The sequence below is a fragment of the Vidua macroura genome, chromosome 3 (genome assembly GCF_024509145.1).
Source record: "Vidua macroura isolate BioBank_ID:100142 chromosome 3, ASM2450914v1, whole genome shotgun sequence".
NCBI classification, from domain to species: Eukaryota; Metazoa; Chordata; class Aves; order Passeriformes; family Viduidae; genus Vidua; species Vidua macroura.
In genome coordinates this window covers 38906595-38928992 of record NC_071573.1, presented here as the reverse complement: position 1 = coordinate 38928992, position 22398 = coordinate 38906595, and the positions used below count along the sequence as shown (strand labels likewise).

Here is a 22398-nt window from a genome sequence, read left to right as displayed (position 1 = left end):
AACACAACACAGTCACTCTTCCTGCACATCCTCCTTGTGGTGATTAGATCAGAGGGCAAGCCAAGAATAGTTACTTTGTGGAATGTCAGAATTCCCCGCATGGGGGGGAAATCCCTGGCAGGAGGGGGAAGAACATCCCTGACTCAGAAGTCACAGCACCTGGTGACCCCCAAAAGCAGCTTTTGCCATGGTATGAGCAAACAGGAACTTGGCAAAGCCATGTTCCTCAGCCTCAACTTCCCCTTGCACAGGAAGCTCCACGCTCACAGCTATTCCTACCCAGAATCTGGGCTGCCCCAGCACCCACATCCACCTCCTAAAGAAACATGCTTTGTTCCCCCTCCTCTCCCAGCCTCTCCTGACCAACAGCTGACTTAGATTTGCTCCTACACCTTCAGGAGGTAGAGCTGTTTCACACAGACAAGTGCATTTCCAGGTCATAAGTACCTTACATTGTTATCCAGCACCTAAATCCAAGCCCACCTTAATAAGAAAAGCTCCTGTGAGGTCTGGCCTCCTCAAAGCTGGTGCTGATCCTCTTTGGATTTGAGCAGCTCCTGTGCAGGTTCAGCTCTCCTCCATTAAACAATATTTCTGGGGCACAAAAAACCTTTCCCTGCAGAGAGAGACAGAACAAGTGTCCCATGACCTGTTTTGGGAATTAATGCACTGGTCCTGCTCTTGGCCACATGCTGTGGACCTTCCTTGCTAACTCAGACTTTTCTTGTGTCCTGCTCTTCCCTCAATTCCCAAAATAAGAGGTTGCTTAAAAAAAAAAAAACAAACAATACACAGAGAGAGTGTTGGGTGAAACAAATGACAGAATAATTCCAGCACAGGGAGTTGGTGGAATAACTGTGCTTGTACCAAAAAGCTGCCTTGTTAACTTTGTCCCTTCCAACCAGGATTGACCATCTCTGGGATTTTGCTGGCCCGTGTGCTAGGCTGCAGCTGTCCCATCTTCCCAAAGCAAAGCCCAAGGTTCATGAGCAGCACCCCTGTATTCAGATGGAGAATTGTCCAGCTACAGGGCGTCACCCCACACTGACAGCAGGAGCGAAAATTTTCCCTGACACTTCCAACTTAGCAATTTCCTGTCCCTTTTATCAAAGCAGGTTGGGATCTGTCTGAAGAACGCATGACTGTGGGGCAATTCCCAGAACCTGCCGCAGCAGAGAAGTGCCTGGTCAGACCAGAAAGACAGGCAGCACAAACCACCTTGGGTTTTCCAGCCCCCAGGGCTGGACAGAGGAGCCTCTGCACTGCTGTGAGAGTTTTCAGTTACTGGTGGTTGCAAAAGAGTGGGAAAAAACCAATTTGAAGCGATATAAAGGCAAGCTCTCACCCCAGTGAAAGCTCCAGGTAATAATTTAGAGTAAGGTTCTTACCCAGGTGTCTCTGTGTGGCATCAACTGACCCCAGGATGTGATGGCCTCTCTGACCTTCCTCCCCTGTTTTTATATTTTTTTCGAGGGAGAGGCAAAGGTGAAGTTACCGTTGATGTCATTTCATGGTTATGAGGAGTTAAGTAACTTTGGTCATCAGTATGGGCTAATAGCACAAGTAACCTGAATTTCTGAGTTAATGAAGCCAGAGTCAGCTTTGTCTGGATCATTCTTTTGGCTCTATTCCCTTTAGCAGTGTTGTTTTTGACAGAGCATGACCACAGCACCAGGGTGTTGCTCCATTCTTTGCTCTGTGTTCCCCTGGGAGCAGCACTCCAAACTCCCTCACTGTTCCTGCAGTCTGCCCGTGCTCAATTCAGGCCAGCCCATGCCTTCCTCGCTGATACTCGGTTTCACAGTTCCCACCCCGCCACCCCCCCCCCCCCCACTCCGTGATGCTGAGGCCGAGGCAAACCTTCAGGACGACGCTGTGATGCATTAAACGAGCAACTTCCACCTTTTATTTCCCCCTCGGCCACGGGTTGGGCAACGCCTGAGAGCAGCGTGAAGGGGAAAACTTGGCGGGCTTCACCGGGGAGCATCATCTCCGGCACCTCCTCCTCCTCCGCCAGGCACAGGGGAGGGGGCGAAGCTGGGCGGTCCCAGGGTGCCCCAGCCCGCCCCGCTCCGCTCCCAGCTCCACAAAAGGCACCCGAGGCAGCAGAAAGTGAGGGAGGAGCTCCCAGGAGAGCAGGTACAGGGGTCAGAGGCATGGGAGGGTGGCTGGAAGCGAGGAGAGAGCTGCGTGATAAATTGGCGATTCCTGCGGTATGTGGGGTGGGCTGGAGGTCCTGCTGGCAGTGGCGGACAGAGCTGGGAAATCACTGACATCCCTTCCCTTCAGTTAAACCTGATGGGCAGCAAAGGGGACTGTGGTGACACGGGTTACTCGCATGGAGCTCTGCACCTGCCTTTGCAGGGATCAGCTTGGAGTAGTGGGGTCAGGGACTCGTGACAGAGAGTCGGGCAGCGACGCTCCCGGCACTGGGAATGCTGTGGGGCTCTGGGGCAGTGACCTCTCCTGGCTGCCTCCCATATCCTGCTTCCAGGAAATCTTACTCTGACAGGTAAGGCCAAACAAATGGTCACTGGTAAATCCTCGGCAGAGCAAAGCTCCAGGGCTGGGCTCAGGGGAAGATCTGTGGTCACAGAATTACATGGAGCTCCCTGGGGTGTCACTGAAGTGGCTGAACAGGTTTTGGAGGGGGTCAGACTTACTTGGTTGTCATGCACTGGGATGGGAGACATAAAACCTGAGTCCCACAGAGCCATGAAGGGCATTTCAAATTGCCTTGGTTTGAAAGACAGGTGTCTGCTAAGGAAGGCAGGAGCCTCTCTTAAAATGGAAAATGTAAACCTCCTTCCTCCAAATTATTATAATTTTGAAATTAAGGGGCTCACAGGCGAAAATATGGGAGTAGGAATAACAGTTCTTTACTAGAAAAAATAAAAATGCAGTAATACAAAACAACACTGACAGAGTCAGAATATGACCTGACACCGTGTGGGTCAGGGTGTTGGATGCAGTCCTGGAGTGACAGCTGTGGTTCCATTGAAGCAAGGATCCTGTAGAAGGGTGTAGTTTTCCTCTGAAGATCCCATGGTGGTGTAGATGGGCCTGGTCTTCCTCTGGGAATCCAGTGGAGAAGAAAGCTGCTCCTCTGGGAATCCAGTGGCTTTCCAAATCTCAGGTTATATCCAGTTAGGAATGCTTGGCTCCTCCTCCTGGGAAGAGCATCTCCCAATGGGATGATTTCATTTCATCAGTCATGCAGTGACACTCAATGGCCCATTAACAGAATATATTTTCTGGAGGGAGGATTGGTTGTGGAAGAGATAAAGAAAACTGTCCCACCTGGTTTTAACAGGTGGCCCAATTAACAGACGATGACTACCCCATCTCTAACAGATGGCAACAGAACACACACCCCGGCCACATTCTTGCATTTCCAACCTAAGACACAAATTTTGCAGGAAGAAGATGGTATTGCAGGGGCTGCCTGGGAAAGAAAAGAAAGAAAAATTCAGACTTTATCTTCCATGACCTCCAATGAATAGTGCTCTCCTTCAAATCATTCTCTGACACTCCCTCTTTCTCTCTTACTCTGAAGTAAGATGTGCGTTGCTTTGATTTTTTAAGATTTTCTAAAGCCTTCTGAGCTTACATTCTTGTAGCAAACTTTCTTACACAACTTTCTGTAAATAACTTATTGGTTTACATTCCTTCATAGAGGAGGAGAAATTTGATGAACTAGTAGTTTGTCCAGTGTTGTTGGAGAAGTACCACTTTCACCCTCCAATCCACTGTCACCTTTAGAAAACTATAAATGTTAGAATCAGAAATAAACTTGCCCCTTTTTACCTTCACAAGAGCTGAGGCGTGCGTCGTGTTTTCTCGTGTCCTATAGTGACATGGTGTGTTTTATTTTGCTGGATAAAAAGGGATTAATGGATACAACTAATGAAACAATTTCTGGATTTCAAATAAATTTGGATTATTTTTAAGGGTATTCATTAACATATTATAATGATAGATTTAAAATTTATTTTCTCCAGGATGAGGATCCTTCCTGGCTGCCTTCATTTCTACTTCATTCCTTTCTTACTCAGCGAGGCACATGGATTCCTAATGTGGAGAACACCTCCAGCCTTCCTGGTTTATAACTACTCATATTCAAATCTCTCCTCTGTCTCAGAAGCACAAGCTCCAAAAACAGCAAGAGCTCTCAATTTCTCACACAATGTCATTGAAAAAATTACTAAGAGAGACTTGGAAGGATTTGACTGGCTGGAAGTTCTGGACTTCTCCTACAATCAGATCAGGGCTGTTGAGCCTGGAGTGTTCCAGAGTCTGCTCAGCCTGGTTTCTGTGGATTTATCATTTAATGATGAGAAGCTGCTTCTGTCAGATCTCCCACCCCACCTGAAGCTCTCACCTGCTGGCAAAGTGCCGAGGTCTTTGCAGCTTTCCAGGAATTCTGGCAGATCCTCAGGGGCTGCTCTGCAGCCTTTTGCTCCTGCAGAGGAGCCATCACGTTCTAGAGTTCTGTCTCTCCTGCAAATCCTTAGCCCCAGGCTCAGGAGAAGCACAGGGAATCTTCTTCGGAGGGGAGAGAGGAACACAACACCCCTTCCCACGGCCACACCTGAGCCCACCCTCTGTGGAACTCCCATCAACGGGACACTCAACTTGTCCCACAGCAACCTCACTGAGGACGAGCTGATGTTAAAACTGGATGAGAATCTCTGCCAAGCCCAGCTGCAGAGGATTTTGGAACTTGACATCAGTCACAACAACGTGGAAATGGATCTTCTGTCACTGTTTACCCTGTTCTTCCCAATGGAAAACACGCTGTCCATCGATGCCAGCTCCAACAAGTTAACTATTAACATCCTGAATCCAGAATCCTTCTGCAAGTTCCCATCCCACCAGCTTTTGTTCCTAAACATCAGCAACAACCCCATCAACAGCCTGGATAGGCTGTGTCTCCCTTCCAGCATCAAGGAAATCGATTTGTCCTTCACCAACATCAGCCAAATACCCCTGAATTTTGCTAAAAAGTTGTTTAACTTGGAAAAAATGTATGTTCAAGGAAACCACTTCATCTACACAGCGTTCTCAGAAAGTGGGAATACACTTCCAACGTGTGCCCCTCCCCCTGGAACTGTACGCATCAACTCCCTGTCCTTGGTCAGGAACAAGGCTGGGACACCCATTGAAAGCCTTCCCGAGAAAGTGAAACACCTGGGAATGTCCAACTGCTCCATTGTGGAACTGCCAGAGTGGTTTGCTGACACAGTGGAAAAACTGTTATTTCTGGACCTCAGCAGCAACTACATTTCTGTACTTCCCAATTTCCCCCCCTCCCTGCAGTATCTCGACATCAGCAGCAATGACATCAAAGTGATCTCCTCCAGTCTGAAATCCCTCTCCAATTTAACAACATTTAGGATTCAAAATAACAAAATTATGGGTATACACACGGAGTTTTTTCCATCAGCCTTAAAAAAATGTGATTTTAGTAAAAACAAGGTGAAGGTGTTGTCCTTAACTTCTGCCCTGGAGAAGCTGGAACATCTCAACATTTCTGGGAACTTGATCACGCGTCTGGAGCCTATCGGCCACCTTCCTGCACTGACCAGCCTGGACAGCAGCCACAACCTGATCCCAGAACTACCTGATGGCTTCGGGGCATCCCTCCCAGGGCTGAAGTATTTTAACCTATCAGGGAATAAGATCTCCTTTCTGCAGCATGGGTCTCTTCCAGCTTCTCTGGTCGAGCTGGACATCAGTGACAATGCCATCACAACCATTGTGGAGGCCACGTTTGGCCCGTTGACGAGCCTCAGGCTTCTGACTGTCCAAGGGGATCATTTTTTCTGTACCTGTGACCTGTACTGGTTCGTGAATGCTTACCTCCATGAGCCCCAGCTGGAGATCAGGGGCAGGGAGGCCATGAGCTGCAGCTTCCCCTCGGAGCACCGGGGCTCCCCGGTGGGCAGCAGCCACCTGACGCTGCTGCACTGCTCCCTGGGTGTCCAGCTGGCCGTGACCGCTGGCGCTGCCAGCCTGGCCATGCTGGCCCTCACCGCGCTCTGCTGGCGGCTGGACGGGCCCTGGTACATCAGGATGGGCTGGTACTGGTGCATGGCCAAGAGGAAGCAGTATGAGAAGCGGCCAGAAAACAAACTCTTTGACGCCTTCATCTCATACAGCGAGCATGATGCCAACTGGACCAAAGAGAACCTGCTGAAAAAGCTGGAAAATGACAGGTTCAGAATATGTTACCATGAGAGGGATTTCAAGCCAGGGCATCCTGTGCTTGGGAACATCTTTTACTGCATAGAGAACAGCCATAAAGTGCTTTTTGTTCTCTCTCCCAGCTTTGTGAACAGCTGCTGGTGCCAGTACGAGCTGTATTTTGCCGAACACCGGGTCCTGAATGAAAACCTGGATTCCCTCATCATGATCGTGCTGGAAGATCTCCCACCTCACAGTGTCCCACAGAAATTCAGCAAACTCAGGAAATTGTTGCGAAGGAAAACTTACTTGAAGTGGAGTCCTGAGGAACACAAGCAGAAAATGTTCTGGCATCAGCTAAAAGCAGTCCTAAAAACAACCAATGAGCCACTTGTGAGAGCGGAGAATGGATCTGCTCTGGAAATGCAGGAGCTGGAATGAGACCCAGGGAACTCTAAGGGCTGTGCCTGGAAAGTCTGTGGTCAGATAAAAGCATTTACCTCCTGCAAAGGCTGCTGTGATGCCCAGGGGTTTGTCTGGATCAGTCCCAGGAGAGGCTCCTAGGGGATCTGCAGCACATTTATTATTCCCCGTGATAAAGAATCCTGAAGGGATGAGACCTGAGCACTGATAAAAAGCCTTTTCCTCCTGGATACTTGAATTTGTCCAACTATTCCCAGCATTTCTTTAAGTGCTGTGAACGTTACCTGAAAGGAAGAACTGCTCAAGTCACGCTGCATGTCCTTGCTGCCTTCCTGAGATGGTGGCAGTGAGAAGCAGTGTCCTAGGACTGGACTACAGATTCCCAGTTCTGGGACAGCTTAAGGTAGGAACACACCCTGTGTGCAGTTAAGAGAGCCTCAAACCATGCTAGTACACAGGGAGCAGCTCCTTTCTTTGCTTTGGCAAGGGAAGAGTAAAGATTGACTTAATTTAGCCCTCTGAGAGAGGCTAAACCCACTCTGCTACAGACTTTGGGTTCAGTGACTACTGGAAGAGATGAGACTTGAAAATCTTTTGTAAATTCAGAATAAAATATACAACCAGACAGTACAAAAAGGACCAGCTAAGTGTGGTGGCCTCTGCTGTTAAATAACTGGGGTGAGCTTTGTTTAATCACAAATCTCTGGAAAATAAGCAAGTTCTGTACATTATTGTTTAGATTTAGAAAAGTTCCACCTTACACAGTCACCCTGACCCATTTCCAATAGATTCAGTACTACCTCTGCATGGTCCTTGCCCTCACCTAGTGCCACTTGATAATTTTATTTATTGTGCTTGGGAAAAAACAAAAGAAATTAAGCTCATCCAACTTTCACATTGAAGGGAAATCAACAGACTGTGACAGAAAATAAACACCAGGTGAGGACAAATTATTTGGTTTAGCATGACTTGGACTTGCTCCTATGATGAGCAAACACAAACAACTTCCCAGTAGAAAATCCCAAATCCAGGAATGCAGCATGTTCGGAACACAGACTCTGAAAAGGAATTGGCTCTGCTGTGACAAAACAAGACCAATACCAACCTATTTCCTGCCAAAAGGGGGAACATGCAACAAACATCTCCACTGACAGAGATCCCTTGGAACTCAGTGCAAACCTACCTTTCCTCAGCAAAACGATTTGGCATCATCAGCTTTGAGGTTTTATATATTAGGATAAAACCCAAAATCCTGCAGAACAGCAGCTGAAAAAGCCAACTCTTCACCACAGATATCTAGGGCTTAAAAAGACTGTGAATTATAAAAATATTACAAATATTTTTGTTCATTTAAGCAACAGAAGTCACTTGTTAATGATATTAATGAGCCACAAATAATTAATCAGTTGTTTTTCTAATAACCTTGATGCTTTCCTCTTTCTAAAGCATTCAGTGGTCACACTTCTCACTTCCTCTCTTCCCACACACTTCCCACCTCCACATTCTGCTGCTTCCCTCTCAGTTCCACTATTGCTTGTTAACCTTGCAGTAACTCTTTACTGGTTCTTTACTGGAGCTTTACTGGTTCTGTGCTCAGCAGGCTTCTGAGAGAAGAGACTAAGGGAAAAAATAGAGAAGTTATACTCCAGAAGAGTCTAAACCAATTACTTTATCAAAAATTTGATTATTTCAGTCAATGATTCACTGCAAAGTTGTACCTGCTTTCAAAATCCAATCTGGATTTACTACACCCATGAACCTCCCACAAAACAGCTATTTAGTACAGCTGCAACTGTAAAAGCAACTTAAATGAGGTTTCCTTCCTCCTGCAGATTAAAAGGTGATGTGTTTTCCTATCTGGCACTGTGATACTGTACAGATTAACACCAATATTAATTAAACAGGTGGTGTAAAGGGCACAGCTGGCACCAGAAGCTAACAGAGAGCAAATTACAAAGAGCTTTGATGGGATTTCAGTTCTTTTGTCACACAAGGGCAATAAAGCCTCCTGCTTGGCCCCTTCTTGCTTTACTCTTACATGAATACTCAATGCAAATATTTTATGAGGTGTGAGTGGTTTAATTTTCAAACATGTGATGAAATTCATGTGATCTAAGGCACAAGAGAAGTTGCACATACACACAGCAAACCCCCAAAACTGTCTTATGTATATTTTTCCCTCCAGTATGATTTGTACTGAAGAGAAATTAAAATACAGAACAGTGAAACAAGATTTTTTCATTATCTTTTATGCTTAGTTTAGAAAGAACCACATTATTCATTTAGAGAAAAAAAATCTGGGCAGAGAGAAAATACTTATGGAAATAATTTCCATTTTACATTTGTATTAGAAAGTTGTTCACACTGATTTTATTGTAAGAAAGCTGGTTTGAATTATTCAGAATTAATTAACTTTCATTGTTAAACAAAGAACAGTGTTCCAGGAGAATCTTGAGAACAGTTTAGTTAACAAAAAGCCTGAACCAACAACTCACAGACAGGAATGATGTGGACATTGTTTGTTTCTAAAGTAACAAATCATGTTCCCATCACTGAATTTTCCTGAAGATGTGGCACTTTCCTATAGCAAGGCATCAAAAGCCTGGGGCATAATTATTTTGGAGGCACTGAGGTTCTGCTGAAGTCCACAGAAGCTGAAAGGTGATTGCTTGTTTGGAATAGATCTGGCCACTTACAGCAAGAAGTGTCAGAATTTAAATGCCCCTGAATTGTTCTGTCTCCCAGGGAATTCCCACAATAAGATACAACACAAAGGGATGAATTTATAAAAAAAACCACTTCTGTTATTTGCTCACTGTGTAGACCAACAGACAAAATTTCTAAGCAGACAGATGAACTCAAACTGATGTTAGACTTAACAAAACCTCAAAAACTTGTCATTCTGGTTTTAGAAATGTTAACAGCTGTCAGTTCTGACTGTCAGGAATAGCTGTCGCCCTGATTATCAAGACTTTTCTAAAGCCTTCTGAGTTTACATTCTTGTAGAGAACTTTCCCACACAACTTTCTGTAAACAACCTATTGTTTTGCATTCTTTCATAGAGGCGGAGAAATTTGATGTACAGGTAGTTTGTCCAGTGTCGTTGGAGAGGTGGCACGTTCACCCTCCAATCCACTGGCACCTTTTGAGAACTATAAAAGATTGGAGTCAGAGAAAATAAATTAGTCTCCTCATCGTGACCAAAGCTGTGGTGCGTCGTTTTTTCCTTGTGTCATCTGGTGACAAATAGCCAAATCCCAATTTATACAAAGTCATGGGCAAAAGAGCAAGCAGCAACACGACTCTGCCTGACAGCTGACCAGTTAGGGAATTCCAGAGGTGACTGTGCTCCTCCTGGTGTATCAATCACATAATACTGCAAAATTCATCTTTATCCTCAAGTAATGCAAATAAGTAGTGCATGGTTATTTCTATCAGATTCAAAATACTTCTCCAATTTATTTTGGGATACAGAATGCCACCATCATTAACATCAACGCCAAGCAGGTATTAATATATATACTGCAGAGGTTTATCTCAGTGCCACACTTCCCAAATGCCCCTCCCTGGTGGAAATACAACACTGACCAAACAAAGCCTTGTCCCTCTTGAAGAAGCCAAAACTGAAATCCTGAACTTCAGCTGAGTTCATAGAAATTTTGCCATTTACCTCAAAAGAAGCAGGGTTTCACCCTGTGAAGATAAAGGACTTTTGTTAATACTGAAAAACATTTATTCTTCCAACCTTCTGCAACAGGAAGAGTTTAAACTCAAATACTACCAAGCATCTTCCCAATTATTCCTTCCTGAAAATACGAGGTATTTATAATACTTGGTGTTATCATAGGATGGTTTGGGTTGGAAGGGACCTTAAAGATGATCCAGTTCCATTCCCTGCCACAGGCAAGGACACCTCCCCCTGTCCCTGGTTACTTTGAACCCTGTCCAGCCTGGCCTTATGACATAATGAACCACACAATCATGGCATCTAGGTTTTTTTTACTTGCCCAGCAGTAAAACTTCGTAACAAAACCACCCTCCTGCAACAATTCCAAATCTAAAATATCCCCCTTGCTGGCTCTCCACGAGAACTCCAGAGCGCGTCAAGGAGCCAACATCTCCGCCTTTGCTTCAAACGCAAACGGGAACGGTGTTTTTATTCATTGGCAGCAGCAGCACGGAGTTTGGAGCGATTCCTCCCCAAAGCGGAGCGGGGGACCCTCTGGAACGGCTGGGTGGCGCCAAGGCTACGCGGAGGGCAGCGGTACGTGCCTGGCGGGAGCAGCGCCGCAGTCCCGCCCGGCGCTGCCGGAGCGATGGAGCGCGGGGGCGCAGGGCTTGGCGAAGGCGGAGCCCGCGGGCTGCAGGCTGTGCGGGGTGCTCACCTCCGCCGAGGGGCTGCTGTTGTACACGCTGTAGTAGGGCTCGATACGCGTGTTCATCGGGGTGGAGCTGCTCTGCCCGTAGTGCTGCTGCTGCCCCGCGGACACCTTGGGACTCAGCACGCTGTCCTTGGAGTGGCTGGCACCGTATGCCTGCTCCAAACCCTTCTTCTGAGGCTTCGGAGACAACATGTAGGCTGAGTTGGTCTCGTGGTGGGACGACTTGTTCCTGTTGACCTCCAGGCTGCCTTTGCCCATGGCTCGAAGCCTCGTCTTGTGCTTGCAGCAGAAAAAGACGAGGGCCACGTATTGCAGGCACCAGAGCATGCGTCTCCGCAGCCCTGCGCTGTTGCGGGAATATATAAAGGGATTTAATCCCGACTTGAAAAAAATGAGGGTAAACCCACACAGCTCGAACTGGTAGAGCACAAAGCCACCACTGCCTGACAGCATGTCCTGCACCAAGGAGATGGCCAGGGGGAGGCAGCACACCAGGACGGAGAGCACAATGACCGCGCACGTCACCACCGCCTTGGAGTCTTTGGCCGTGGCCAGGTTGACGGCCAAGGCCAGCGGGAGCCGGCCGGCGAGCTTGGCATGGGCATGGGGTGGCTTGGTGCAGCTCTGGGTCCTGTACAGAGCGGGCATGGCCCCGGGCCCCGCGAAGGGCTGAGCCCTGGGGGTGCCCACAGCCACAGCGGGAGGGCACTTTCTCGCCCGCGCGTTCCTGCGCAGGGCCTGGGCGATCATCGCGTAGGACACGGATACGACGGCCACGCAGCAGATGAAGTCGGTGACGTAGAGGTAGAGGATGAGCTTGCCCTGTCCGCTGGACAGGCTGGCCATGGGCAGGCAGAGGCGGGAGCCGTGGGTGCGCAGCGTGGCCAGCGTGGCCAGGGTGAAGCTGGCGGCCCAGAGCAGTAGCGTGAGCAGCAGCGAGCAGGGCGCGGAGGCGGCGCGGTGCGGGTGCTTGCCCAGCACCATGCGCAGCCGGTGCAGCGCGATCACCGCCACCGTCTTGAGCGACATGATGATGAAGCCGGAGCTGGTGAGGTGGAAGGTGAAGCAGAAGGTGCCCGGCACGCCGCGGGCCGGGCCGAAGAACAGGACGAAGGCGAACATGGGGGCGGCCACGCCGCAGATGAAGAGGTCGCAGAAGGAGAGGTTGAGGATCATGAAGTCGAAGTCGGTGCGGAATTTCCGGAGGGCCGGGTCGAAGAAGGAGAGCAGCATGATGAGGTTGCCGTAGGAGCCGAGGCAGAAGACGAGGGCAAGCAGGGAGGCGCAGGCAGCCAGCGTGGCGGCGTGGGTGCCCTCCCGCAGCTCCGCGGGGCCGCTGCCGTTCGCGCCCAGCTGCTCCGCGGGCCCGGCCGGCAGCTGCCCTGACCCGTTCATCGCCGCCCGGCCCTTTCACAGCCCGCTCATTGCCGCCGCGAGGCTCCCACCTTGCCTCTTCACCGCCCCCTCATCGCCGCCTCAGGGCTCCCGCCCGGCCCCTTCACCGCCCGCTCACCACCGCCTCAGCGCTGCCCGCCGCGCCATGGCGCCCGGCCCAGCCCCTCCCCACTCCCTTCCGCTCCCTCCGCCGCGGCGGGGCCGGGGCGGGTGGCGGGGGCAGAGCCGCAGCCTTCCGCACCCCCGGGAACAAGCGGGCCCGGGGAGGCGGTACCGAGCTGGCTCCCAGAAGCCGCGCTGGCGCTGCATCCCCGCCGCTCCAGCTCGGGGAGCAGCGGTGATGCGAGCGGGTGGAGCAGCACAGAGTGTGGTCTAGAGAATCACAGAAGGGTTCGGGTGGGAAGGGGACTGCACGACCATCTTGTTCTTCTCCCTGCCATGGGCAGGGACATCTTTCACTAGCCCAGGTTTATACAAGCCCTGGCCAGCCTGGCCATGGACACTCCTAGGGCTGGGGCAGCCACAGCTTCCCTGAGCAATCTGTGCCAGGGCCTCACCAACCTCACAGGGAAGAATTTTTTCCCAATATGAACCTACTGTCTTTTAATTTAAACCCATTCTCCCTTGTCCTGTCACATGCCCTTGTAAATAGTGTTGCCTTGTCTTTCCTGTAAGTTTCCTTCAGGTACTGGAAGGATGCAGTTAGGTCAACCTGGAGCTTCTCTTTTCCAGGCTGAACAATCTAAATTCTGTCAGCCTTTCCTCACAGCAGAGCTACTCATCCCTCTGATCAACTTGGTGCCTCCTCTGGACTTGCTCCAACAGCTCCTTCCTCTACCAGGGACCCAGAGCTGGATGCAGTGTTCCAGGTAGGGTCCACCCAGAGCAGAGGATCTGTGCTGACTGTGCACCAACAAAATACCTGCTTCAACTTTGATGTTCAGCATCAACATCGAAGTTCTGCATGCTGCTCCTGCTCTATTTGCACTTCTGCATCCTTTCCCGAGCCAGCTCAGTGTGGCCAGGGTGCCCTTTGTATTTGCTCAGAAGCACAGGCAAAACACCTTCTGTGTTCCCATGGGGAGGGAAAACAATCAGCATCACTTCTTTATCTGTTAACTGCGAACTGCTATCACACATATAGTAGTGATGGAGAGTGTTGGATAGCTGAGCATTAAAGGGGTGGTTTTGAAGTACTTACAGGGATGTGAGGGTGAGGAAACACTCCGTGCACGTTCTCTGAGGCAGACACAGCTGAAGGGCTTCCATGACACTAGAAATCCAGGCGGAAGAGACTAAAATCCAGCCAGGCAAGGCACAAAAGCATTATGGAAATACAGTGGAGCGAGTATTTCTGACTTATGCATGTACTTGTCTTAAAATCATTATATATACCTTAATCTATTATTTTAATAGTTTACCCTACCCCAGTTGCTTTGTAGAAGCATCCAGACAGCCGCAAGTGTGCAAGTTTGATACCCGAAAGCTTCCCAGTGCCACGTGCCTGTTTATTTTTCAACACATTCCTTTCTAAACTCCGGAGCAATGCTTTTGTAACCCTCTGGCTGGTGATGGCAGTCTGGCCTGTGAGCCTTGCCCTGCTAAACATGCTCCCAGTGGCAATGGGGGTCGATTTGTTCTTGGGGGAAGTGCCAGCAGTTGGCTGCAGCAGTGCCTTGCAATCTGAGCAGGTACATTTTGGCTTGATTTGGTCCTTAAACTGGTTGTGTACAGGAGGAAGAAGGTTCAAAACCCAAAACATGGTTTTCTGTGGCTTCAAATTATGTCCTCTCTCAGCTTGGCTGTCTCTTTATTTTCCCTTACTTGTATTTTTGTTTGCCAGTCATAGTTAATTTGAAATCTGTGGGTGAATCTTGGCCCTCATGAGTAAGAGTTGCTTTTTCATCGACCAACTGGATTTCTCTCCTTGAATTTTCTTATTTATAAACATTAAAGGATGCTTAATTGTGGGATTAAACAAGAGTGACAAAATGTTACCCTAATGCAAGAGTGGGGTTTAGTTGTTTTACCCCTCTACAATTACTAACTGTGGCTTGACATGGAGGGGATATTGTAGCTGGTTCAAGCCTGCAAGCCTTAAACATTTCAGCAGAAAATGAGAAGGGATTGTTCTCAGGGAGCAAGGGAATGAGCTGAGGCAAAAAGGAGCACAAAGCCCTGCCCAGCCCCTGTGGCACAGCAAAGTGTCTCACCAGTCCTTTTAAAAAGGACTTATTTTTAGCTTTTAAAAGAATTACCAAAGTTTGGGTGGGGGAGAAAAGTAGTGGAAGAAAGTGTGTTTTGCAAGGTAAGAATCACAAGAGCAAAACTTACCTTGCACAAGGTACAAGGGTATTTACTCTTTGCAGCACTCAGGGCTTTCTTTAAACTTTAATTCCTTAAATTACTTAAAAAGCACTTAAAATCCAGTGCTCTCTAGATCAAGCTTCTCATTGTTCAACCTTGGAGTTCCTACTGCATAAGAAGAAACAATGTTCCCAAGGCATTTTTGACAACAGTGTTCTTCTGCAGATATTTGCTGGAAATTTCTTTTAATTGTTGAAATCTGCCCTCATCTCAGTTGAAGATTTGTATCTTATGATTTTAACAAAAGAGTTCTAGGAGAAAGCAGCTGGAATAATAAAAGGGGAAATTAACCCAGGGAAAAAAAAAAAAAAGTTAGAAATAAATGCCAGGAGAGAATAAATAAGAGTAGCAGTGAAAAAGCTTTTAACAGAATACTTTCAGGGTGAACTCAGCTGGGCCTCTACCTGGACTTATTGTAATATGACTGCACTTATTGCTAGAACAGATTTACTGGGTTTATTGCTGCCTTTCCTAAGAAGCCAATCAGAAATGATGGCATCTCATATTCCCCATGGGAAGTGTGTGTCCAGCTCCATCTGCAGCAGCAAAATCTGCTCAGAAATATTCTACATCTCTCACAGAGTTTGACATTAAACCAGGCTGTAACTACCACTGCACCAATGCAAGGCCCTGAGGACCTTGCCTTGGATTAACCACCTAGAACCCCTTCCTTGGAGCAGGGATTCCTCTGCCTGCTGGCACCCAGGAAGTCTAGAGCAGGCTGAGGTTAAATCCCCCTCCTTTAATTAGAAATCCCCAGAAACTGCCTTTCAGGTACTGCAGGATGCTATGAGGATGCAAAACACATCAGCTGATAACTCACAGCAGGGTTAGAGTTAAAATCCTCCCAGGACAGAGGCCAGCAAACCCTTTTACTGCCAGAGGGCTTTATTTTCCCCCTTGCATTTTACCAGATTATTGTGTTTTCCACAGCCCTGGGGAAAAGGGAGCTGGAGGCTCTGCTGCAGGATTCCAGGAAGCCTGAAGCTGTGGAAGGAAGTATGAGACTGAGCAGGGTGTGGGATGCTGGGGATGCCTAACTGTGAAAAACTGACAGGAGACGACATCACATCACCCAGTGTACCCAACACAGCAGTCCCAGCAGCCTGGGAAAGAAGGGGGCAAGGGAGATACCTGGACATAACAGGAATACAGTCATACCAAAAATAAGGAACTTAATCTTTGCCTCTTTAATTAAAACCCAAATCCATCCATTCATGAACTTGTTACCAACACAATTCACCAATGCTGAGACTGTGGTACCACCCAAAAGCACAGGTTAAAAGTCTAATTTGCCTACTTGGTAATTTCCTTATATATCAAAATAAGCATCAAATATACCCATCTGATTATGGAAATATGGGAGATCACACCACTTAATGGTCTAGCAGGAATCACTGAGCAGTATAGCACTGGCATCTTGAGCGCTTAAAAACCAAACCAGACCCCCAAAAAATCCAACAAGAAACCCCCAACCTCAACAAGTCAAAATACCTCCCAAATTCTGTCCTCCGTCTTTGCCTTTCTTTGGTGCTTCCCCATGATGGTCACAGGTTATCTGTACACTCTGACAGGTGGTCACTAAGGATGTTGAGGCTATCAAACTATGCTCAAGATATTTTTCCATCTCCTTTCCTGTTCCAAGGGGAAAAATTCTCTCTTCTCGTGCTAGAAATCTCTCCCTCTCCAGACTGAGGTACTGCAGTTGGTTCATCTTGACAGCTTCAGAGAAAAGACAGTATAAGACATCACTGATGTAAGTTCAGAATTCAGGATGTAGGTATTGCCTGGGGAAAGTTATGGAATAAATCCAGTAATGGAGTTGTGGTATTTGGTGAAGATTTGGTGGTAAAAAATTGTTCCTGCATTTTCAGGACAAGAGACTAACAATTCTTCCCTCACCAAAAACTCAATCAGCACAAGTTCGCTCACACTACCACAGGTGCATTTTTTCATATAGAAATGTATTTTGAATATTTTGCTGTATTTACTGGGGGATCTCTTTGGATAAAGCAAGTTACTGTAGATTTATAAGGTGTCGGGAATTAATACCACTCCTGAGCAGAGCATGATTCCCTACAGTGCACTGAATCCTCAACCAATTCCAGCTACACCCTGACTAAAGAAAGATTCACAAGTACAGAACAAAGCAGCAGAGCTGCAGAACAGCACATGTTCTGTTCCAACACATCATCAGCCAAGAATCCTTTAAAGATGATCTTTTGCAGCAAAGGCTTTCCATCACTTGTAAAGATTTCATTCTATCAGCAAAACCCTCTCCAACAAAAACTAGTTTCTCCAGTTCTCACAAGTTAACAGGTGTTTTCCTGGCACAAGATATTTTTCCATAAATGTAAATGCTGATTTCCTAGACATTAGAACAAGATCTTTAATTAATCCTTAATGTTACCGTAACTCATTACCAAATCCCAGGACAAACACAGGCCTCATCCAAAAGCACTGTAAAAACCTGAAGTTATGGTCTCAAACCAACACATTTCCTCTTTAGAAATACAGGAAGATGCAGTAGTTACAAACAGTCCATTTATTGGGCCTTAAACTACGTACACAATTGAAATCATAATTTTGGCACTACGCTATACAGTGGTTACATCCGTGTGCTGACTCTCCTTAAAATACTGTCCCAGGAGCACTGCTGTGCTTGGAAATTTGGGATGAGCCACACAAAGGTCTCAGTGCTCCTGGGGGATTTTGCATGAAAGATGAAACACACGCCAGTTTATGAGTTATTACCAAGTACCTCACATTCTATGAATGGATCACACCAGAATATGTGATGTCAGCACTGAGAAATGGCCACACGTGTTGCAGTAAAACCTGAATGAGACAAAGACATGAGATACAGGAAAAGCAAAACAAATCCTCTCAGACACAAAGAGATATTCTGTTAAAGAAAATAATTTAAAAAACTAAGAATGGCATTTGTTTTGATACAAAAGCCAGAACCACTACTCTATTAACACCTAAGTATGAATCTTTACAAATTAATCTCACAATGGTGTTATGTAAAAGGTTGCAAACTGTACAATGCTTTGTCAATGCAATACCTCTACAATTTATACAGTCTTTTACAACTATGTAACACTTACTAAACAGCTTGTTAAACAGCCAGTTGATACCAGTCTCTTAACAAAGCTGCAGGCAAAAAAACACAGAGCTTCCACAATCTTCAAACAAGATATGCTTGCTCAATCTTAAGGAGAATACACTGTTAAGAACTGCCTTTCCACACTGTGCATACATTTCATTCTGTGAATTCAACCACCACTAACAGTCCATCATTTCCTATCTGTGGGTTTTAATGACATGGAAACACCCATTTCCCTCTTAAAAATATGCAGAGAATAATAGATGTTTTATTCCACACATGGTCAAGACACCCCCTAAGGCCTGGCCAGGCAGCAGGAGCTGCCCATGCTGCATCCTGCACTGCACAGAGCTCAGCTATTTACATTTGCACAAGGGAAAGAATAGAAAAAGGCAATGCTGCCCTGAGGTGGACTGGATGGTACTCAAATCCCAGTAGTGAAAAATAAAACTCTGAGGAAGGAAGGCTCCTGGGATTGTGTATGGACTGGGGGAGGAGTTGCATTGGCAGAATTTGAGAGCTCCACTGGGAAAATTCCGGTTTGCGGCACTCTCTGGTTCTGCACATCCTTAATGTCAGGAACGGGGCAGAAGAAGGGGGTAAGGGATGTGCAGTGTAGATCACTGTGTGCAAGGAAGCAGAAACAAGACTGATGTGTGATGCAGGCCAAGGAGAAGAGTCTTGCCATGGACTCACAATGAGGCCCTGCAGGTGCAGCCTCAGGGCTCCCCCAGCTGCTCCCCAGGGACGTGAAATTCCTTTTGAGTATAACCAGGTCTCTATGTTTGTATTTAACAGTAGTTTTGATTAGGCATCAGGATTTCCAGCACAAAGTTCTCTACATGATCAATTTCTTTTGAGTTTCCTTTATTTCGCAGAAAAATTCCTACATCCTCATTCTCCCCAGAAGAAGCCTGAAAAGAAAGAAGAAAGTTCAAAACACAAATATTGCCTCATGCTCTTGTTCATATGGAAAGATAAATTAAAGCTTCTCTTGGAATACTGTCACAAAACATCGCAATACAATAGAGATGGGAATCTTGTAGTGTAACAAAGAGAAACCCCAGGAATGGATTCACTCTTTGGGGACATGCCTGTGTGAAGAGTCCTTGGCAGCAAAGCCAGAGTGTGGAAGAGGAAACCGTGGTAGCAGCCATTCCCTATCCCAAGATATAAGTGATAGCCTGGACTGGGTGGTGTAAAGTCCTCAGAGGCATCAGAAGTACAAAGCAGGACTTTAGGGGCACTGCTAGGCATTTAAAAGGCAGCCAACTGGCATAAAATGGAAAAAAGGTACATCAGTACTCAAGTAAAGAAGTGTAAATGTCTTAGCAAAGCACAGGGATGCACAGAAAGATGGGTAATATTTAAAATATTTAACCAAAATAAATCTGACCAAAACCACTGGAAGAGGCAAGGGCCAGAAATTTTCCCTGTGGTTAAGGATTCTTCCTGACTCTGGGGTAGAATTCCTAAGAGTGAACCTTATGGCAAAACCCATCAGCTGACCCACCTATGCATAATAGCAGGGTGAAACCAGAAGGTCAGTGAGCACCAGGAGCTGGTCATCTGTGAACTGCTGCTTGTGCTCCTGCCAGTTGTCGTGGTGGGTCCTCCGGAAATTGGACAGTGTTTTCTTCACCGTCATCTGCCAGCACAATTGGGATGGAGCTCTGTCAGTCAGGGACCCCAGCTCCACACCAAAACCAACGTTGGAGACCACAAACACAACTGCTCAGTACCACCAAGGCTTGGAGCAAACCCAGAGGATAGGAGGGCTCTGGGGAATTCAGTCCATGATTTTTATTTTCCCAGTTCTGTTTAGTCTTTTGACTAGGGTCATGACTCCAACATTCTTACAAAAAGGACTCCAGGGCCTACAATTTTGAGCTGGGAAACACTTAAGTGTTTCTTATAAAATAAAAGCCAAGTGTGCTTTTCCCCCACTGCCAAAATAAAAGCCAAGTGCTTTTCCCCCACTGCCTTTTTCTTGGCTGTTTCAATAGCGTGTTTTTGGTATGAAAACATCAAAGGAATTATTCATCTCACTCCTCTGGCTAAAACAGCCACAGTCAACAAAACCCAACAAACAGGAAAAAACAGTAAGACTTAAAGGCAACAATTTCTTTAAAAACTTATTTCTAGGGCAGCTCATAACACTTCATTTTAAAAATTCCAGACTGATGTTTTGGTTCAGGTTGATGTTTCCTAGAATGGCATGCACAAAAGTGACACCTTTAATGAAAAAAAAACCCACTTCCTCATAAATACAGTTCTTGTAGCTTTTATTTAAATGCTTTAAATTTGAAAGCAAGGACAGATATACCACAAAAAATATTTAAAAGCAGGTCATGCTTTAAAGCTATTCAGAGTCATTTAGTAAAAAGCAGGAGAAATTAAATTTCTTAATAGGTTCCTATGCTTTTCTAGGAAAAAAGAACTAAGAATGAGTCAGGTATTCAGCTGTGCTCTGTTGAATAGAGAGTTGCTGTATTGTTACCTCAATAGGCTGAGGATCATTGAGGTGGGCACTGAGATCCATGAGGAGCTGTGGCATCCAGGTGGGCACATCATAGGGACTAGACAGGATGCAGGCACTGAGCCCCAGGACACCAGCGTGGCGCTTCACCAGGTCTGCAAAAACAGGGCGTCAACCTACATCAGTTAAAGAAAATCAGCAACAAATCCCCTGGCACTGCAGAGACCTCCAGCTCTGTAGAAATCCAGAGACTTCTACAGACATGAACTTATGGACCTCCAGATTTTTTCTGTTTCCTTACTCAGAATCCCAGATTCATTCTTGTATCTTTAATTTTTTACACCTCCTTCCAACTGGAATCAATCTGCAACTGCTGGACACTTTATAAACATTTCAAATGAGCTTCCCTCTCTCAAAGAAACTCATTAATAACTCATAATGACATCTCCATGTTCCACTCTATCTGCATTCTTTGTTTTCTCAAATCCCAGAACTACTGGACAATATGGAAAGCAAACTTCTGGATCAAATGACTGCAACTCAGATGCATTAAATGCCCAGGCAGAAGCCAAAGATCCAAATCAGGGGTAACTAAGGGTTTATTTTTTGGTTGGTTGTTTTGTATGTTTGTTGTTTGGTTTTTTTAAGAATAAAAAACCCACACTGCTAACAAATAGAAGGTAAGGTGGGCAAGGAGTGAAACTATGTTGTGACAGCTAAGGAACTTTATTTATTGAGGAACTTGCTATCCCTCATCATCTGCATCCTTATCTCTGTGAACTGGAAATTGGAAAAACGTCTTTAATGTTAATTCTAAAAGAGTAAGAAATTAATTTAACATACTCAAAATATTTGCCTTTGCTGTGTATTCTTACCATTAACGTTGCAAATCAAATTCTATGGCAGTCTATGTCACCCAAAACACTGATTTTCTTCCTGAGCTGCTTTCTTACCTCCTGAAGGAATTGTGTCCCCCACTGAGGCCAGGTCCCTCTTCCTTTTCTTGGGGAGCCTCATCTTGCAGAGCTGCTCAAAGTGAGTCTGCATGGGCCCGTCCATGGTGAGGAAGTTGCACTGCAGGAGCCCGCTGAGTGTGGTGGCAGCCATCTCCCTCACCTGGCCACAGGTGGGACACAACACAATTTATTTATGCCATTACTGCCCTTTTAAGCACACCCCACTAACCCATGTGAGCAAATCTTGCTCAGCAAAAGCCTTTTAAGTATTATCCTGCTATTAGTAGTTTATTAGACATCTCTTTAAAATTAATAAACATGCTTTGCTGTAATACAGAACTACTGTCAAAAATTTGCCATAAGGTGACCTGCTACTCAAGGAAATAATGACATTTAACTCCATTGTCAACAGAAGAGCTTTAGAAAGTTTAAAAAACAAACACTGACGGAGACCAAATAATCAACCTGCTTCACAAAATTCCTAACAGGCTCTGCATTGACATCAGTTTTAAAGTGGGCTTTATTCAAAAGAATAGCTTTTCCCCTGACAAAAGCAGAAGAGCTTTTCCAAGAAAAGGCAGGAGGAATGTTCCAGACACTCAGCTGATTCTGTTCTACCCATAGCACAAGAATTCTTTGAAAGACACAACAGATGATGGATTAATAAGCAACAAAACAAACTTTATTATCAACAACTCAGTTCTGTAATGCTCCAGCATGACAGATTTCCTTGTCTCAAATACCAGATCTCTGCACTGCATGAATAAAACTAGAAATCCAGGTTGGAAATATATTTTTAAGGGTAACACAGAAATCCCAAAGAACAAGATTAAACTTAGCTTTCATCTAATTGCCAAGGCATTCTAAATACAGATCTCCTTTGCTATTCTTTTTAAACAAGCCACAGCACCTTGTTAGTGAATTCCAAGTAGAGACAACTTATCCTTGCTTTTAGAAACAAGTGACTAATCCATCAGTATTACTAATTTCTCTCATCTCCTCAAATCTCCCAAAGCCAGGAAGTTATAGATATGTAAAACTGTATTTAAATTGGGAGTCCCTCCAAAACTCACTCCCACTTTCCAAACTTACATTCTGACA

At 46.1% G+C, this 22398-nt stretch overlaps 3 protein-coding genes across 4 annotated transcripts in view; 1 reads left to right on the top strand and 2 right to left on the bottom strand.

Moving 5' to 3' along the window:
* Positions 1-2158: 2158 nt before the first annotated feature.
* On the top strand, positions 2159-7718 carry LOC128805720 (toll-like receptor 2). The gene is made up of 2 exons (XM_053974588.1): positions 2159-2512; positions 4002-7718. The coding sequence occupies exons 1-2, from the start codon at positions 2436-2438 to the stop codon at positions 6625-6627; spliced, it is 2703 nt and encodes a 900-aa protein (XP_053830563.1). The 5' UTR covers positions 2159-2435; the 3' UTR covers positions 6628-7718.
* A 305-nt stretch (positions 7719-8023) lies between these two features.
* Positions 8024-12568, bottom strand: GPR75 (G protein-coupled receptor 75). The gene is made up of 2 exons (XM_053974562.1): positions 10280-12568; positions 8024-8226 (listed from the first exon to the last, which is right to left on the bottom strand). Exon 1 carries the CDS (start codon positions 12384-12386, stop codon positions 10857-10859), a length of 1530 nt encoding a protein of 509 aa, XP_053830537.1. The 5' UTR covers positions 12387-12568; the 3' UTR covers positions 8024-8226; positions 10280-10856.
* A 4715-nt stretch (positions 12569-17283) lies between these two features.
* The window catches only part of PSME4 (proteasome activator subunit 4), a 44497-nt gene continuing 39382 nt past the window's right edge, over positions 17284-22398 (bottom strand). For both annotated transcript variants that reach the window (XM_053972726.1, XM_053972727.1), the window contains 4 exons: positions 21295-21457; positions 20363-20496; positions 19376-19510; positions 17284-18776 (listed from right to left, as the gene is read on the bottom strand). In XM_053972726.1, the coding sequence (XP_053828701.1) occupies positions 19376-19510; positions 20363-20496; positions 21295-21457 (432 nt within the window). In that variant the 3' untranslated portion in view covers positions 17284-18776. The remainder of the gene's footprint in view (positions 18777-19375; positions 19511-20362; positions 20497-21294; positions 21458-22398) is intronic.

Coding starts and splice junctions, on each gene's coding strand:
- LOC128805720 (XM_053974588.1), top strand. CDS start 2,436: ATGCTGTGGGGCTCTGGGGCAGTGACCTCTCCTGGCTGCCTCCCATAT. Junction 2,513..4,001: donor AGGAAATCTTACTCTGACAG/GTAAGGCCAAAC, acceptor TATTTTCTCCAG/GATGAGGATCCTTCCTGGCT.
- GPR75 (XM_053974562.1), bottom strand. CDS start 12,386: ATGAACGGGTCAGGGCAGCTGCCGGCCGGGCCCGCGGAGCAGCTGGGC.